The following is an 18,198-nucleotide window of genomic DNA, read 5'->3' on the forward strand; positions in this document are numbered from 1 at the left end:
TACATTCTATGTTTCCCGAAAGTATATCAAGTAACAACGCGAGGTCAAGCGCGATCACCCAAGGCACAACAGGCAGCAAGATAGATCATTCGCGAGTTAAAATTGATCATACCAAATGATAAGTCTAACTCTTCATCTCCCTCCCCGAAAATAAAACCTGACTATATTCGTTGAAAAAATGGGTACACCATAATTCCTATTATCTGTATTTATTCCTGGTCTATAAAATCCTACATAACTTCCTAATGATTAATCAACCTTGAACATAAATGGCTGTTCTAATATCAACACGACGAACTCACCCTAAATCTGGCATTTTCTTAAGTGATATTTTTATTTTCCAACCAAACACTGGTAGAATTAATTGTTATTTAAGTAATTAATTTAAATATTTAGAGTACAACCTTTCCTTTAACTACAATTATGGCGAGTTATGGGTCAAATGTCAAAGGGAAACATTGGGCATTAGACAATTATATAGACAATTCGTTTAATACAAACAGAGAAACCAATAAACAGGGGCGAGGCCGCCATTGGGGTATCCTTCCTCTCGCCAAGAAGCTCCGCTAGAGGCAGTGCGTGTTCGTTAACCTCCAGCGTGTAGTGAACTCTGACCCCGTCTGGCGCGCTTCTTGGCGAGAGGGAGGAAACCCCAATGACCCCCTTGCCCCTGTGTGTTGGTTTCTCTATTTGAAAAATATTTATTCGGAACCATTAAAAAATAGGGTGTGTCGGGTAATCATACATAACAACATGCTTTCGTTCCGGGATTTTTCCAAAACAAAATTGATAAAATGATAAAACCAGAAAAGGAAATTATTGAAGGTTGAAATTGGAAGTCTAAGCAAATTTTTCAAGGTGTTCTTTTAGATTCTAACCAAAATAACTGGAATGCGTTATTAAAATTACTCCCTAATCAAAATAGCGATATTATAATGATCATGAAATTATGGATAGTCTAGTCTTGTGCCAGGGTGTGCGAGGACCAACCCATAGGAGATGTCCAATGACGCGCGAAAGAAACCTGCCTTCACAGGGCGAGCCCAAAACGCAACCAAATAGTATAAAAGGGTGTCGTATGAACCCATAAGAGCACACAATCACTTCTACAGCTCCTAAGTAACTACACTTAGCTCCAATCCTCAAATCAACATGAACTCCATGGTAAGTTGAGATTTTAAACCAAACGCTACCAAGATACGTTTCTATAAATTCTTTGTCCACGTCTATCAATAGATCATCGCCGCTTTCTTGGGCCTCGTTGCCGTCGCCAGCGCCGGAGTTGCCCCACTTGGCTTGGGATATGCCGGTTTGGGATACGGCGGTTTGGGACATGCCGGTTTGGGATACGCTGGCTTGGGATACGCCGGATACGGAGGTATTGGAACCTACACCGGTCTCCCAGCTGCCGTCTCCGGCCCATCCGGAACCATCAAGGCCGGCAATGGAGCCATCGTTGCTGGACCATCTGGAGTAGTTAAGGCTGCCGGAACTGGACTCGTTGGAGCTTACGGAGTCGCCGGACACGGTCTCGGATACGCCGCCCCAGCTCTTGGTCTCGGATACGGACTCGGAGCTTACGGCGTTGCCGGACACGGTCTTGGTTACGGATATGGTGGTTATGGTGCCGCCAAGATCCTCGGTTAAGTAACTTGTAGTTACTCAAACCTAGCCTTCCTATCTGACTGTCTAACTTATCAAAAACCTTTCTTTTATGTAAAAATGTGTATAAATAAAAATATGGCATTTTAACTTGAAATATTCTCTTTAATTTACTTTTGAAATACGTATTCCTATAATCCTCTACCTTACATTAAAACATATCCTACAGAATGAATAGGTTTGGAAATTGGAACGAAGTAACGAATTATAATTTTCATGTTTGGTTATATATTGATTATTGAAGCTGCATGCACCCGCAATTAGCAATTACTTTGAGATGCTTAAATACCAACGGCGAATAGACCATTTCGATATAACTAAGAGGGAAAGACACGGGGGTAAAACTCTGCCTTCCATTTCGCTTTTTGGCGCCTGCGCTGTAGAATTTTGCAACATGAGAGTGTGCATAGACGGCAATATATTATTGCAGAGGTTAACGGTAATAGTTAGTATAGGGCGCTGTCGGTTAGCTGTGGCATAGGGGCTAGCCACCACCCCTCTATGCATTGTAAAGGCGTTAGATAAGTGGCAATAAGTCGCAAGATGACTTGGTCCAATTAGCTAGCTGAACCCCCTTTCTATGTACCGATAATGAGGATTCTCTACCCCTTTCTTTTTGCATCGAAAAAGTCTATAGAAATAACCGATTCACTGGTGTGAATGAAAGCTTTAAGTAGCGCCCCGTATGATATTTGAGACGCACTCCCAAGACTCTCTTTCTCTATATATTGTCTTAATCGAAGCTCTACTCAAAGCATTTGAGGCGTTAGAATAATTTTGGTTCATGGTGATGATCTATTTCGTATTGCAGATCTGGTAATTGTAAATCGTTTTGCCTGAACTCGCGCGAGGTTTTCCCTTCGCAAATATTTTTCCGTTGGTTCTATGGCACAGATTTCCTTACTTCCTCACTTTCTACTATTCCGATTTGCCTTTGATAGAACATAGCGTAGGTCCCAAGTGGCGACAACCCACGTTAGTCTAGTTAAGAGACGTCTGTACCAGTCTACATAATTTTTAACGTTTAATTAACCTTGAAAACAACATCGGTTGTTCTTATCTTAACACGCCCGACACACCCAAAAACTAATATATTTGTTTTATTTATATTTTATATTATTCGTAAAAACCTAGCACTAAAATGATTAATTATTATAAAATGATTAAGGCTTAGAATTTAGAGCAAAAATTTCCTTTTAACGACAATTATGTACAAGTGCCAAGTAACAAGTAACTCGACGAGAAAACCTTGACATTCGACATAATTATGCAGATTATATTTTTATACTTAAGCCTAAATTAAATGCTACCGAATATGAAATTCTTCGATAATTGCTATTGATAACACAACTTATATCATACCTTCATACGAGCCCCACCCGTAGTTAAAACATTATTAAAGAGAGCTATCAGTTAGTCTGAGTACTACGTCACACCTTCCTAAGTCTTACCGTGATTCTGGCAGCCATATCGGTGGTTTTCAGCTTTCGTCCTGCATTCAAACCATCAGTATGGCCGTGAAAATTATCTCACGAATCTTAGCCTTTTTCTCAACCGAAAGCTCTCTGTTAGTGTAAATTGCCACTATAACCAAATAATAACAAAAAGTGGTTTTGTTTTGAAGGTTAGAAAATCAGTTAAAAAACTGTTAATCGAACGTGCAATTGTTTACTAATACTGGTTATGGTTAAAATTTTGATGTAGATAGTGATTTAATAAATATAATTCAAAAATTAAAGTGGCATAGGTTGGCTCTAAAATCATTAGCCGTTGAGTATATAAGCAGCGATACCATGTCCAAAATATCAAACAGTCACATATCTTCAACAGGAATTGTGCTAAACACTCCTTAAACTCTACTACAATGAAATTCATGGTAGAATTAATTGATTTGATGTTGAAAGAGTTTGAAGGTATTTAAATTCTGATTATTTCATTACTTAGATTGTCGTAGCTCTTCTAGCCATGTTGGCCGTAGCTAGTGCCGGAATTATCGGACATGGAGCCATCATTGGCGCCCCAGCCATAGGCCTTGGCTATGGTGGAATCGGACTCGGACACGCTGGTTACGGTTATGGACTTGGACTCGGACACGCTGGATACGGTTACGGAATTGGACATGGTATTGCACGTATTGGCCATTATGGTATTGGTCATCATGGTATTATTGGTTAAACTACAGATTACACTATCGACTTATTTAAGTAAGTTTATTTACAAGTAATTGACTAAATTTTCTGAATTCAAAAAATAATATCAAATTTTGTTTCAGTATCGTTGCCAAAAACATTTCAAATTGCTCAAAAAAGATCGAACAATTTCTTGTAAATTTGTAAAAAACTAATAAAAATTTCAATAAGCATTAACTAAAATGTTTATTAATTGTTAAGCTTAGCAATAGTTAGGGGAAAGCTGGGCTGGGGCGTACTAATACACAAAGATAAATATCTTCAATAAGAAAGTAGTGTTTATCAAATGAGTTTAAGTTATTTGGAATTATTTCAAAACTACTTAATTGGTAAGGAAACAATGACCCAAGATTTATCTCCGTTACTTAATCTGGTCTTAAACAACTTTTATATAAAACTGATTTAAGATAATTTTAAACATTTAGGATCGTACAGCAATTTTTCTGTTAAATTTTATCAAGAAGTGATATCTAGTTTACAAGGGAGAAGATTAAATAAATTCACCACATTTCTAGCTTTATTTCCAGTCCAAACGTAAGTCCGGAGTTAATCCCCGCCTCTAAATTACAACCAGCATCTCATTGGTTCTTGAAAACTCACGTCAGCGCGACGCGAATGACGAAAATTACGTATTTTCCGACTGAGGAGAGGCGAAATAGCCCGGCCTCCTTTTACTTTTCCCCTTGTGTTTTGAAAAGGGGACTGGGACTATAGCGCGCGAATATTTAGGCATCTTATAACTCCTCCCTAGTAAACTAGATATCCCTTCTTGATTTTTATCCATTGTTTTGTGTAGATTTACCTCTCAAAATGAAAGTGAGCTAACTCGACCAAACCAAAAGATACTAACGCCAGATATAATAAATTTTTAGACTCACGAATGGAGAGAAAATTTACGGGTGTATTACTATTAACATAACCCAAACAAACACCCAAATAAAATCATGTATCGCTGTATTTAGTATAAACTCAGAATCACGAACTTCTAGGCCCAGGTATTGTTATCTTCCAGGAAATGGTTTATATCCGGTAAAAGTGTTATAAAAACACCATAACATATTTATCAAAACTTGTTTAGGGCCTAAAAGACAAAGACAGCAACCTGATACCACATTGAACCAACATAAGCCTCATACTACATAAACAAAACCCCAAACTAAACTCTAACCAAACCTAACATTACCTAAAGCTTTTAATAATAAATTAAAAAGTTTAGTTAATTACCTTTGTAATTATGATTTCCTGTATAATTTCCAAACTTCCGACATTTTTAGCGCGAAATTCTTATAGGAGTAGATTAAAAAAGACTTAATTTCACATTTAACTCGCACATCGTGACAAAATTAGAATGTTTGAAGCAAAAACTGATCAATTTCGTCATTTTTTTAAACAAAATTAAGTGTTAATTAATTTTTTAGTAGATCAGTTTTAGACCAAAGTAGACAAAATACTACCTATGTTTTATAATGGTTTAATATTTTGTAGGCCACTTTGTTAATTCGGTTCCATATGGAAAATATAGGTTAAGGAAGGGAAGCTTATTATTTTCTTTAAAACCTTTGACTCCCAAATTTTTAAAGTTTTAAAAGACAATGAAAATTTTAAAATTTCCAATGAACTTTCGATCACCTTGCATAAAAGACAATTATAATTGTTACAACTTGATTGTACATAGCCTAATTAGTGTAATTATTATGGTCATTAAAAGAGGTTTTAGTGTGTCAGTGCATGCCCAAGTGATATTGAAAATATTTTCTTGTTTTTCAATAATCAAGAAAGACGAGAAAAAAATTACTACACTAAACAATACGTTTTTGGGTCCTCCACCCTAGTGTTTAGTTCAGACTTAAGTGGTTAAATCGTCTTTAATGGCACCCGTTACATTACATATCTTAGAATCTAGATTGTAGCGTGATTATGTTGAATTCGAACGCGACGTTCGGCAGTCCACGCACGACCGGGCGAGGAAACGTATAATATCTGATGAAATACTTAAACCAGTTTGTTGATTAAACAAGTAACGTAACCCTTTAGGGCAATTTCGTGAAACGTTATTAAGGTGATTTCACATACGTTCAACTATACTTCATTTCAAACTCTATAGACCTCATAAAGTTGTCACATTCAAAGCTAATTCCAAATAGAAAGAGTAATTTTTAGTGTTTTATGGAATGTACGTCATTTTTAGACTGCTACTTTTATCAATGACACAGCCGAAATTTTTCCCACGCCTTGTGAAGTCACCTTTACGTCAAGAGATAAAAGATTATCACGTGGACCCACCTCCAGAAAAATAAATTAAAATCTCATTTTTGTTTAGAAATAGTTAACGGTACATTTTATAAACCTATCTTTCAAGGTCACTTGACCTTAATACGAGCGTAATTAGAGTCCTTGTAAGGTTTTGATTACGGTGTAAAGAAATATGATATTGTGTTGTATACATTACAAGGATTCGGATCTGATCTAAATCGTCTTTACGTTTAAAGAGACGCGAGAGGCATTAAGCCTTTGTTCTAAGAGACAAGTTAAATGGTATAGTTAGGTAAGACCTCGCCCCAGACTATATATTTACTACAACACAAGTCCCTAAACTCTTGTTTAGATATATCTTGTTTTTTTCTGGATTTTAAAAATTACATTTTTCAAGGATAACTGTTTTTCTCATAATCATATCGCGGATATGGGTGTGATCCTTAAAGACTGGACCACTGTTCAAAGGGGGTAGCATTGGGTTCTACGACTCTAATAGCCAATGATTATCCAGTTAAATTTTACTTGAGTATATAAAGGGGAAAGTTCGCTGTCTCAAATTACCAAATTCTTATTTTCCATCGTCTATTTCGTATAGATATCATACCAAACCTCATAATGAACGCCATGGTAAATATGAATTTTGTTTCTTTTACTCCTGGTTCGAATGGGCATTGGTTTTGTCGCGATGTTTAGGGTTACCATATGCGGCGGTGATAGTTAAGTACTTGAGGAAGCTATCCCACGAAGTTAATGGCAGGGAGAATTTGTACATTTATGTCTTCGAGACCAATGTGTCCTGGTTTGAAAAGACATCGTTTCAGTTGCGATGATTACAATTATTTCTTGATATTGGTGCTTAAGTACTTGAAGAATTTACTCCATGATTTAATCTGGTTTGAAAGGACATCAGACCAACTGTAATGTCTTCATTTATACTCAAGTACTTCTGTAATGTCTTTCCATAAAATGGATATAAAATCGTAAATGGTCTACTTAAGAACCTGTTTTTATTTGTAGAAACTTAGTTTCAAACTTATCACCCGATCCAAATATCTCCCCTTAGAGGATATTTAAATGCGGTTTTAAACGTGATTGCAAATTTAAAGTAACTAACTCGGCCTTCAGAATCTTATAGAGCAAAACAACTCGTGAACTAGCAATACTATCAAATGTTAAAGCCTTTCATCGGTTTCTTTGACTTTGTTTATTAGATTGCTTTCGCTGTCCTCGCTTTGGCCGCTGTTGCTAGCGCCGGAGTCGTAGGCCCATACGGAGTTGGAGTTGGTATGTATCTTCATAATTAGGCTTAACACAACTCATTGTAAACTAATTAACAATCCTTTTAACTAGCTGGTGGAATTGTTGGAGCTCCATACGGAGTTGGTACGTATAAACCATACGATCTAAAATAATTTGCAAGTACTTGACGCAGTTTTCTACTTATTTTAGCTGGAGTTGTTGGAGCCGCTCCTTACGGAGTCGGAGTTGTAGGAGCTGCCCCATACGGAGTTGGTACGTTTAAAACCATACGATGTCCAATAATTTCCAAGTACTTGCGCAGTATACTTACACGCAGTTTTCTACATATTTTAGCTGGAGTTGTAGGAGCCGCCCCATACGGAGTTGCTGGAGTCGCTCCTTACGGAGTTGCCGCTGGTGTCGTTGGACCATACGGTGCTGGTGTTTATGGAGTACCTCGTGCTGTCTCTTACACTAGCAAGATCGTCCATGGTGCCGCTGTTGTTCCAGGTAATTAGGCTTAGCTATAGCTTTAACCGAAGTACTTGAAAAGTTAACTTCATATTTTTGATTTCCTCTAGCTGCTGTTGGTGTTCATGGTGTTGGCGTTCACGGAATTGGTGCTGCCTACGGTGTTGCTCCTTATGGTGTTGCTGGATACGGACACGCTAAGGTCATCGGTTAAGTTCTTCGTAAGTATTCGTTAAGCCTTGGCTTGAAATTTTATACTTATATTGCGTTTTATTTGAATCAGATCTACACGTGAAATCCAAAACGTACGCGATTCTCAAGGACTATAAGGATGGACTAATGCTCGCCTTTTTTAATTGGGGATTGGTATAAAAATCTAATTAAATTAATTAAAATCACTGAACCAAAAAAATTAAACTAAAGCTGCCAAGAAAAACAAAAATGAATAAAATTATTTTTATTTAAAATACTTGAATTATTAATTTATTTATTAGGCTTATATGTTGTTAGGCTCAATTAACTCGTAAAGATTAAATTAAGATCTTAAAACTGTTCAAAAAATCGTGACTTTCAAAAAAATCAAATACCGATAGCAGTCCTTGAATTTAAATTAAACACAAATTAGTTCCGATTATATGAAATCGTTCATCCGATAAATATATCGATATCGTAATCAGAATACAAACAAAACCAATTAACCACGCTTCATAAATTATTTTAAATCAGTAACTTAAAAAAAAACCAAAAAAATCTTCAAAATATTTAGGCTTAGCAAATCTTAATTTATAAATTTAATTTCAAATATAGACCAAGATTCCATTAATTCACTAAGAGAAGCGAAATGCACCACAGGGTTAGGGGGAGGTAACCTTCGTGCCAAGAAGCACCGCTAGAGGCAGTGCGCCTCTTGGTATGACGGCAAGGAAATAACCTCCTACCCCTGTGTGTTGGTGGTGTATCTGCAAGTAATGGATGAATTAGTCTATCCCCTGTATGTTGGTGTCTCTTCAAATATTGGATGAAATGGTCTATTATGAAAGTCATTGATGATGAAACGTTAATATTGATAACACATTCAAAAATTAGGATTTCCTATTATGACCTGTTTCAGAAAATAATCGAAAATGAATTCAAGTTTACACCCTTGAATTGCGCATGTATAGTGAAAATGAAACACAAATACACGTCGAGTGTCAAGCTTAAATTACATAACCCCGTTGAGTAATAACGGAAAAGCTTTTTGAAAATTAAAAATGTAAGTGAAAATTTAAGGTGTTGCCTGTTTATAGCCCACACTACTCACGTCTGCTTAGACATATTTCTTTTCGGTACAATTATCAAAATGTAATGAACCAGATTTCTTAAATAAACTAGTTTTAAAAGTATAATCGGAACCCATTTCACCTGTCACTAGACGTAAAGATGGCCTACACGCATTTAAGTCTAGAAAAAATTATAAATGAGCCATTGATAATACTGACAAGTAACATCGTTAAAACTTAAATCTAAAAGGGCAGGGACTTGGCCCAAAATTTCCTTTGGGCTATGGGTCTGCAAAGTTTTTTTTTTAACTTTCACTTTTGCGCCACTTCTGGAGTATAAATTTTACCTTGATATTATACCGTATAGAAAGGTATTTCAACGTTAATTATCTCATAACTCTACACGCAATTCAATAGTATCATTTCACAATGAAATTTGAAATACCCTTGTGTCCGAAAATTTTCTTGAAAACCTTGGAAGTTTAATTTATAAGCGGCAGTGCATTTTTCCGAGAAGTTTGTGTAAGTACAAAATTAAGGTGATTAAAGTATGATTAAAAGTATATTATACTGAAGTTATATTTAAAAAATGAATATTCAGTATCGCGAGGAATTCTGGTTGGTTTGGGTGTTGAAGAAAAATTCGTATCATCAAAGGGTCTCGAACTACATATCGTCAATTTCAAAACGAGTTATTTGATTGCGTCAAGTTAATTAACTTTTGGTACGATCTACCTGTGTATTAGATTACTTAATGGACACAATACCTAGGTATCTTATACACCCCTTAAAGAGGACAAGCTCGATTTTTTATTTTTTCGTTATACCTCTCTGGTTTTAGTAGTAATACTAGTTTTCGGTTGAAACAAAAATATGTCTTGACCCTAAATACTGTGGCGAAAGGGTGTAGCTTGGCCTATATTGGGTATATAAAGGAGAGGCCTGGCAAGGGATTCAAACATTAACTAACTTCAACTACTTCAAGCAAGTTAAGCCCAACAGCTCAAACAAACAACCAAATATGAACGCTTTGGTACGTAATGATAATATTGAATTCATAACTTAACGTTTGATAATCATAATCGCGATAGTGTATCTCAAGTATTTGGAAAGTTAGGTCCGCGTTTCAAGTCTTTAATCTACGACTTTTTCTAAGACTTAGCTGGATGTTTTTAGAGTATAAAATTGTTAAGGGCTATCTTTAGTTTCGTGTGGATGTAGATAGACGTATATTACTTCATGTCCTGATGTTGATGACCATTTTACTTATAGATCGCCATCACCCTTCTCGGCCTTGCCGCCTACACCAACGCCGGAGTCGTCGGAGGTTACGGTTTGGGAGCCTACGGTGCCCCACTCGCCTATGGTGCCGGTTTGGGATACGCCCATGGAGATGTTACCGGACCAATTGCCCGTGCCCAAGGTATTGCCGCTAGCCAACAAGGTCAACTCGCCCAAGCTCAAGGTATGAGTTTGAAAATCAACCCCATTCCCCCTTGGAATCATTGATCTGATATTTTGAACTTTGAACCTTCAGGTATTGCCGCTTCCCAACAAGGACAAATTGCTCAAGCCCAAGGTTTGATCGCCGCCAAGCAAGGAGCTTACGCCCACGCCCAAGGAGTCGCTTCCCGCGCTTACCAAGGACCATCTGGCCCAATCGGTTACGGTCTTGCCGCCCCAGCTCTCGGATACGGAGTCGCTGCCCCAGCTCTCGGTTACGGAGTTGCCGGATACGGACTCGCCGCCCCAGCCGTCAAGGTCGCTTCCCCCGCTCTTGGTCTCGGATACGCTGGACTCGCCGCCCCAGCTTACGGATACGGAATCCACGGTTAACTTCCCATTCCTGAACACAATCATCCCATTGGTACGTACGCTAGAATTACGTTGAGGAATATACCAAGAAGCAAAAACTTCAAGTCCCCCAGCATGAGGTAGTTAGACTTGAAGTGTTTGGTTTTAAATACTTAAATGACAGCGAAAGATTACAGTGACATCTAGAAGGTAACACCCAAACTAATCCGTCCACTTTTCTATTTCAGATTTCTCCTTTCCCTAAGCGACCCGACGTAATACTTGGGTTTTCTTAAAAAACTGTCTGTTATTTATTTAAATAATGTCAGAAAAAGTCAACTAAAAATAAATTATTTTTAAAAAAACCAATATTTTACTCGTTGTCTTGATTCATTTAAATTAGGTTAAAAAGTTTTAATTTTAATTTAATTCTGCTTAAGTTTAAGTAGAATAGATGGCGAATTAAAAGTGAGAGCGTAATTTAAGTAATTGGGAAACTAGTTTTAAGAATTTAGCTTCGGGGCGATTTCGTGACAAACGTTCTAGAGAGCGAGAAATTTGATATGAATCTGTCTTAGTTTGGAACTTTCTCACAAATATCTCAGATTTAGGGCGTAGCGCGGCAAGGAAAGAGGGATTCTGGGTTAGGAACACATGGTGTGAGCGGATTTCAGTGAAAGTTTAGAAGATTTATGTTCAAATTCCGGCGGAAAAACCCGAGAATGTGTTTAAGTCGTAAACTTAATGTAGATTTTTATTAAACTTTCATCATTTTATGACGGAAATAATTAGATTTATAGGTTATTGATATTGATTGGATGATTTGGATCATAGCTAGTTAATTTGCATAATGAAGGAATGTTGTTTAAAATTTGGTTTAGTATATTTATTTATTTAAAAATCTATTTCGTATGGTTTTAAGTAGAAATTTGAATATTTATTACTCTGATTTATATCTTAAATATATCTGTATTTATTTCCGTTTATTTTAGGAAATTAAAACGAAATTTTGCTTTTACTTTTTATTTAAAAACAGATATTCGTGAATTTTTAGAAGTCGATTTGAATATTTCTAACACTAAACCATAAGTTTATAAGTTATGTTCCATAAGTATGACACTACCTATACTTCGTAATGCTAGGAGCTTAGTGAGAGTTAGTTCGAGAACGACAAGTGAGAATTGACTACACTCGGTTAAATTGCAGTCCATCTTCCTATTTAGTCTGTACTAAGCCTTTGACAGCACCTCACCAGGCGTCGCTTTACGAGAAACGATGACGTTCAATGTACGTCACTTCATTGACTCTCAGTAACCAGTGACAAACTTATGGAACATATCTTATGAACTTATGAAAAATATATTTACTTATATTTAATTTAAGAAATTAAAATTAAACCTTCGTTAAAATTCGAGTAGAAATAAGGCTAGATCACCTTAAGATTTAATTTAGTTAATTTTAACGAGATAAAAATAAATTAATATTCAATTTTCATTAACATTTCTATCAACTTGAAGTACCGAAAATAAACCTTAGAAAATTAGGTTGAAACATAACTTTTATCACCTCCAAATAACACCCTTGAAAAATCAATAAAATGGAATTCCTATATTGTCCCCCAATAAAGTTCAAGATAAGTAGGTGCGTTTCCAACACCTTCTTCCTACTATTCATGGACAAATTTAAGCAAATTACCGAGAAGATAATAGCAAAGAAATGGAGATAAAATACAGTCACACCCTGGAGGGAAAAAAATACACTCCTAAACTAGTTTAGTAACTTTTTCTTCAAAGGTCTCGAACGAATTTAACATAACAGTCTTTGAAAATACCTATAATATATGCAACACGCTGGTGGTTCCCCCTGGGCTAATTTCGTCGGACATTTGGCATTAGCTGTCGTTAAACAACATGGGGGTTGGGATAATCTTACCACCTAAGATTTTTGGTAAATGGTGTGACTGATTCGAAGGTCTTAAAGTTAAGACGTGTAGGTTGCCACCATTTGAATTTAGACATTGCAGGAACGTGGTGGTGGTGTGATTTATCTAGCACATACTTCGTTATATTTTGAAATCGATTCGGGTAAGGCTTACTTACAGTTAAGATTAATTTTGTTACGAGTTCAACTGCCAATAAGCTGGGATTTGTATTTTTAAATGTCAATCAAGTGATAAGGTAATTGAGTTTGAGCGTCGCAAAAAAGGAAAATAGTAGAAGGATATAATACTACTTCTTTTCGAGAGAAGTGTAACAGCACAAATTGTGACATGCTTCTTCCCAGCATCAGATTTACATTTGGAGCAAAATTACTAAACCGAATCACATACGCGATAAAAAGTTCCCTCATCATTACTCTATTAGAGCTGCTTAACTATTTGCCAAGGCGCATGCGCTTGCGCGATTTTTGTCCCACGTCAAGAAAATCAAGGTTTGTGGGTTGATTGCTGAGGATTTAGTAAATACCAAACAGATATAGAATGAAGTTTGATGAGCGGAAGAGCAAACAATAAGGAGTACGTTAGCCTGGGAAGAATCACGTTACACAACTGAAGTATTAAGAGGATACAGAGTGTCATACTTCTTCTATTATCCCCTTCTGATCTGATAATGGTCAATATTTCCAATTTGAAATATTATTTTCGAGCAATTCTAATGTGGCCCTTTTCTTGAACAAATTACTTTTCCTTCACACAACTTTTCGTTCAAGTTGATTGACAACGTTAAGGCTCATTAATGAATAATGATAACCCTTTTAGATATTCAAGAATTGAAAAAGAAAAGAATGATTTCTTTAAAGACAAGGCAGACAAATCAATCGATTCACAAAATACGGAAATACAAATAAATTTTCCTAAGCTAACTTAAAATACACCAACAAAACAATTTGGAAACGAACAAAGATAATTAGTCTCAACTCCTAAAAATACCACCCACATTCATTTACAAAAATTCGAATGGGAAAATACCTTATAGAAACCGGCTTTTTAAAACAGTAAGTCACAATAGATTATCTGCTATTGGGTATAGATATACTTATTCAGCATAATTATAAATTCCAATCGAAACTGTAGAAATAATTGCTCTAGATTTCAGAGATAACATATTTCCCATTCAAGCGAGAAAACCGACAAAAACCTTCAATGAAACGACATTTTAAAAGTTGAATAATAGCGTTGATGTTAATGATAATTAAAAAATTTCCATAATAGATAGATTGAAATCGCTTTGGGGTGTAAGTATATTAGATTTTTTACACTTAAGTTTTTAAGTTAAATCCATCTTTAAGACTGAATACGTGGTGTTTCAGTGTCTAAACATCGTAACGTGAAAGTTGGTAGTTTTTCTTTCGATTTCCATTAAATACTTTTACTTAAATTAGTTAGGCCTAAACCCAAGCCTTATTTCTAAACTGATTAAACTTAAGTTTATTCGTCTAAAGGGTGTATATTACAATTTAACTTAAATATTAAATAATACTTGTAAATTTAAAGGCAAATTAAAAAAATAAATACCTAAAATCTTTAGTTTAAGTTTCATGTATTGTCTAAACCTAAACAAATTCTGTTTAAATCGCTTATAATTTATGGCTGAGTTGCATGCAACCTTGCTATGGTTGTTTTCCCCCAATAAAATCTCTATTACTCAATGGCATTTTGAGGGTGTTTATAACCTGCAATTACTGAAAATAAGAGCGTAACTTATTCTTAAACCAAATCGTTTCGTGAATATCTAATAATATCGATTCCAAGTCAATAGATAAATAAATCTGATGACGTCATTATGCCTATTTCCTATTCTCCAAGTTAATCCACCTATATTGTCTCTCCAGCCACCAAACAATACCAAGATCTCTTCAACCAAACTCAAAAATTTCAAAAAAAATCCACAAAATATCAATTTACTCCCTTTTCACTTCAAAATACCAAATCCGATCTAAAATATTAATTAATTCAGGGCGCGGTGCCTCTAATAACTACTTCAAAATATAGTTAATACTTTAGAGAGCCCAAAAAAACTGTCCCCCATCCTGTAACCCTGAGACTACCACCCCAAAAGAAAAATACATCTATAATAATTTAAACGTATTAAAATTGGCGGATTTCTAACGGTAAATTCCTAACAGTACTTAAGTTCTCCAGCTTTTTTTTTGTTGGGAGGTATAGTATTGAAAACCCAAGGATACTAAGCGAGTCTTCACACTATACTCACAGTTGGGGTGAAAACTTTAGCCCCCCCCCCTATACCATTTAACGTTTTTTCTATATGGTTTTTTTTTTTTTTTCAAAAGACAAAGCATGCATGGGCTTGGTCTGTTAATTTTTTGGAGGTCTGTATATCTCTATTACTGGAGTAAATTCCAGCACTGTATCGCCCTTCTATCATATTTGTAGAATCTTTAAATGTCCCCACCCCTTAGGAATAGTTTGGTTTACCAAACCCCCCGGTTTTTCTATCGGAATATCTTTTTCTGAATTGCTATTCTACAACAGTAAGCCCACCCTTTTAAGCCATTTTTCGTTTTGGTCCATTCTGGTATAAAAAGGGGATTTCAGTTTCAAACAGAATCACATCACATTCTTCCTTCTTACCTTAAGGATTCAGCAGCAACAGCTCTACCTTACAAACATCATGAACACTTTGGTAAGATTTAAATTCAAATATACAAAACGGAAGGATTATTAGCGTTTCCTCAATCGTGCTGAGTTTATAGTTTTAGTTTGATGGAGAAAGTGTTACGCAGTGGGGGTAGACTCTCTGTAGTCTATAAACGGATATAGTTTAAAATGAAAGTATTTTTAGCTATTGGGGTAGCGGAAGTGAACCAATCAGTAGTTAAGAATTGTCTCGTTTTGAAGAGTTAGAAATACTTAGGGTAGATTAGCAAGTACTTATAAGTACTTCGAAGACTAATGGGACAATCAATTACAGGTCGTCATCGCTCTTCTTGGCTTGGCCACTTACGCCAACGCTGGAGTCGTCTCCTCCTTGGGATACGCCGCCGTTCCCACCACCGTCGATGTAACTGGACCAATTGCCGCCGCTCAAGGTCAAATTGCCGCCGCCCAAGGAGCCGTCGCTGCCCATCAAGGTCAATACGCTGCCGCCCAAGGTATTGTTGCCGCTCAACAAGGACAAGTCGCTGCTGCCCAAGGAAGTTACGCTAACTTGCAAGGTATTATATTGTTGTCCTTTATAACTATAAGCGCACAACAGGAAATACTTAACGTACATGATCTTTCAGGACAATACGCCGCTGCCCAAGGTGTTGTTGCCGCCCAACAAGGACAAGTTGCTGCTGCCCAAGGAGCTTACGCTGATCTTCAAGGTATAAAGACTTAGATAGCTACGTTTTGGGGACTTTAAAAAAAACCTTTGACCTTTGTAAACCTATAGGTAAGGCCGCTGCCGTCCAAGGAAGACTCACCCACGCTGGAGTCGTTGCTTCCCCAATTGCCTACTCCGCTGGACTCCCAATTGCCCACGCTGGTTTGGGATACGCCGCTGGACTCCCACTCGCCCACGCTGGACTCGCCTACAACGGACTTGCCCACGCCGGACTCGCTTACAACGGACTCGCCTACAACGGACTCGGATACGCCGCTGGTTTGGGTCTCGCCCACTCCAAGATCATCTATTAAACGATCTACTTCAGAATGTCAAACCCTTTCCTTCATCAACTCTAAATCTCTTCCCAAGGTCTACTCTTCCCGTTTAATTTACAATTTAAATTAAATGATATGGGTTCCTAATCAGTGTACAATTCAAAATTTTGTCGACAAAACTCACTATCTTCTCCACCTTTGTGCTGTTGTTTAAGATCTACTGTTTAACGATAGACGTATTGTCTTTTGTCTTGTTTAGAAAATTAATAGAAAAATAACTATTTATACGAAAATTAATCGTCTATCGAAACACACCAACACAAAAAAATAGTCATTTAAAAATTATTTTTCGTTGTTTTGTTGAAAAATAAAAGATGAAAAATGCCGTTTTAACTGTTAAACATCTTGCACTCTTATTTTCAATTATTCGCATGCATATTTTAGTATAATATATTGGGGAAACATTTAAGTCTCATTGAGTTTCTGCTACCCCCATTTCTTTTACAGCTAGCATCCAGGGTTTGGGTTGGTATACTAATTACAATAAGTCTGACGCTCCCAGTTGCTAAATTTAATATGAAATATATACCATAGGTTTATAAGATATGTTCATACCATAAGAACGAATCTACCTATACTTCGTAATGCTAGAGACTTACAGCTCGAACTAGTTCGAGAACGACAAGCGAGAATTGAAGTCCTAAACTCGGTTAGTTTTGTAGGACTTCCATCTTCCTATTTAGTCTGAATTACTAAGCCTTTGACAGCGTCTCACCAGGCGTCGCTTTACCTCGAATCTATGACCTACCTCACTCACTTCGTGACAAGCTCCAGTTTGTAACCAAAGATTTATGAACTTGTGGTATACTGTATGTTCCCAGGTTAGATAAGGGTTCGTGGAATTTAAGTTTTAGTCTGAAAAGCACCAGCTCCTTCATCGAGTGTCGTACTATCTGTTGTTATATTACTTATGATTATATGGGAAAGACAAAACAGAGGCAGACCTTTTTAAGTAATACCCAAGGTAGAACGTGTCTCAACTACATAAGGAATTTACAACTCTTTTTAACATTGAAATTAGTTTTTGCTAACAGACAGGTTATTCAAAACTGTGTTCAACCAAAGGCAAATATCAAAAGCAGAAAGTAACGCGAGCGTTAGGTTGAGTGTGCCTCTCAGCCAACGCAAAAATTATTATTTACGAAATAAGAGAGAAGAAGAATAGGTAACGTCAGAAGTGAGATGAGACTAGAAGTGAAGGGCTCTAGCATTGACAGTAGATCCTGGCATTAGTGAACAAATTTGAGGATTTTATGCCGCTTCCCACGAGCCTACACTACAGAGAAAAAAATTGGTCCGAGTTCCAAAAACATTTCCTACCCCCTTCCCCTCAACCTAAAGCCACGGAACACGGGCGTGAGTCCTTTTATCTAGTTCGGTCGTCTACCACCGCGAGCGTCTCACGTTTTGGAGGGGAAATTCTGAAACCGCCACCAGAGGGCCAACCGTTCTTATCAAGAATATTCACTTTCGCCGAGTGAAGAATTTGGTTAGCTCAGTACTTCTGGTCTCATCTCACTTCTGGTAACGTATAATATTAAAACAGAGCGCTGATTGGTGAAATAAAACGCAGCACTATGGAATTTACTACCTGATACTTCTCTCTATTTTGTTACAACATTCCATTTGCCTGAAGCAATTGAAAGCATTGAACTGGTTT

General features: G+C 36.7%; 5 protein-coding genes across 12 annotated transcripts; all 5 read left to right on the forward strand.

Annotated features, from left to right (window-relative positions):
* Positions 1 to 618: 618 nt before the first annotated feature.
* LOC149676837 (uncharacterized) lies at positions 619 to 1,847 on the forward strand. 2 transcript variants are annotated; one of them, XM_089838466.1, is made up of 3 exons: positions 619 to 858; positions 926 to 1,164; positions 1,237 to 1,847. In XM_089838466.1, exons 2-3 carry the CDS (start codon positions 1,153 to 1,155, stop codon positions 1,645 to 1,647), a joined length of 423 nt encoding a protein of 140 aa, XP_089694592.1. In that variant the 5' UTR covers positions 619 to 858; positions 926 to 1,152; the 3' UTR covers positions 1,648 to 1,847. The 2 variants fall into 2 exon arrangements, with proteins under 2 accessions (XP_089694592.1, XP_089694591.1); XM_089838465.1 differs by having other exon boundaries at positions 619 to 1,164.
* A 710-nt stretch (positions 1,848 to 2,557) lies between these two features.
* On the forward strand, positions 2,558 to 4,023 carry LOC149676838 (uncharacterized). The gene is made up of 3 exons (XM_089838490.1): positions 2,558 to 3,538; positions 3,607 to 3,866; positions 3,935 to 4,023. The coding sequence occupies exons 1-2, from the start codon at positions 3,527 to 3,529 to the stop codon at positions 3,835 to 3,837; spliced, it is 243 nt and encodes an 80-aa protein (XP_089694616.1). The 5' UTR covers positions 2,558 to 3,526; the 3' UTR covers positions 3,838 to 3,866; positions 3,935 to 4,023.
* Positions 4,024 to 5,785: 1,762 nt separating this feature from the next.
* LOC149676839 (uncharacterized) lies at positions 5,786 to 8,280 on the forward strand. 4 transcript variants are annotated; one of them, XM_089838438.1, is made up of 8 exons: positions 6,089 to 6,396; positions 6,502 to 6,734; positions 7,319 to 7,391; positions 7,458 to 7,490; positions 7,557 to 7,619; positions 7,701 to 7,856; positions 7,928 to 8,038; positions 8,101 to 8,280. In XM_089838438.1, exons 2-7 carry the CDS (start codon positions 6,723 to 6,725, stop codon positions 8,029 to 8,031), a joined length of 441 nt encoding a protein of 146 aa, XP_089694564.1. In that variant the 5' UTR covers positions 6,089 to 6,396; positions 6,502 to 6,722; the 3' UTR covers positions 8,032 to 8,038; positions 8,101 to 8,280. The 4 variants fall into 4 exon arrangements, with proteins under 4 accessions (XP_089694563.1, XP_089694561.1, XP_089694562.1 ...); XM_089838437.1 differs by lacking the exon at positions 6,089 to 6,396 and adding an exon at positions 5,786 to 5,868 and having other exon boundaries at positions 6,703 to 6,734; positions 7,557 to 7,856; XM_089838435.1 differs by having other exon boundaries at positions 6,086 to 6,396; positions 7,557 to 7,856.
* Positions 8,281 to 8,771: 491 nt separating this feature from the next.
* LOC149676840 (uncharacterized) lies at positions 8,772 to 11,257 on the forward strand. 4 transcript variants are annotated; one of them, XM_089838447.1, is made up of 6 exons: positions 8,772 to 9,601; positions 9,681 to 9,850; positions 9,921 to 10,112; positions 10,352 to 10,544; positions 10,617 to 10,946; positions 11,122 to 11,257. In XM_089838447.1, the coding sequence occupies exons 3-5, from the start codon at positions 10,101 to 10,103 to the stop codon at positions 10,913 to 10,915; spliced, it is 504 nt and encodes a 167-aa protein (XP_089694573.1). In that variant the 5' UTR covers positions 8,772 to 9,601; positions 9,681 to 9,850; positions 9,921 to 10,100; the 3' UTR covers positions 10,916 to 10,946; positions 11,122 to 11,257. The 4 variants fall into 4 exon arrangements, with proteins under 4 accessions (XP_089694573.1, XP_089694574.1, XP_089694576.1 ...); XM_089838448.1 differs by having other exon boundaries at positions 9,924 to 10,112; XM_089838450.1 differs by having other exon boundaries at positions 8,772 to 9,072; positions 9,447 to 9,601; positions 9,681 to 10,112.
* Positions 11,258 to 15,357: 4,100 nt separating this feature from the next.
* Positions 15,358 to 16,863, forward strand: LOC149676841 (uncharacterized). The gene is made up of 4 exons (XM_089838428.1): positions 15,358 to 15,516; positions 15,805 to 16,048; positions 16,118 to 16,201; positions 16,270 to 16,863. The coding sequence occupies exons 1-4, from the start codon at positions 15,505 to 15,507 to the stop codon at positions 16,512 to 16,514; spliced, it is 585 nt and encodes a 194-aa protein (XP_089694554.1). The 5' UTR covers positions 15,358 to 15,504; the 3' UTR covers positions 16,515 to 16,863.
* The last annotated feature ends 1,335 nt before the right edge of the window (positions 16,864 to 18,198 follow it).

Source organism: Phalangium opilio, unplaced genomic scaffold (assembly GCF_054372755.1).
Source record: "Phalangium opilio isolate 3A_F unplaced genomic scaffold, DU_Popi_V2 ptg000045l_1, whole genome shotgun sequence".
Classification (NCBI taxonomy): Eukaryota; Metazoa; Arthropoda; class Arachnida; order Opiliones; family Phalangiidae; genus Phalangium; species Phalangium opilio.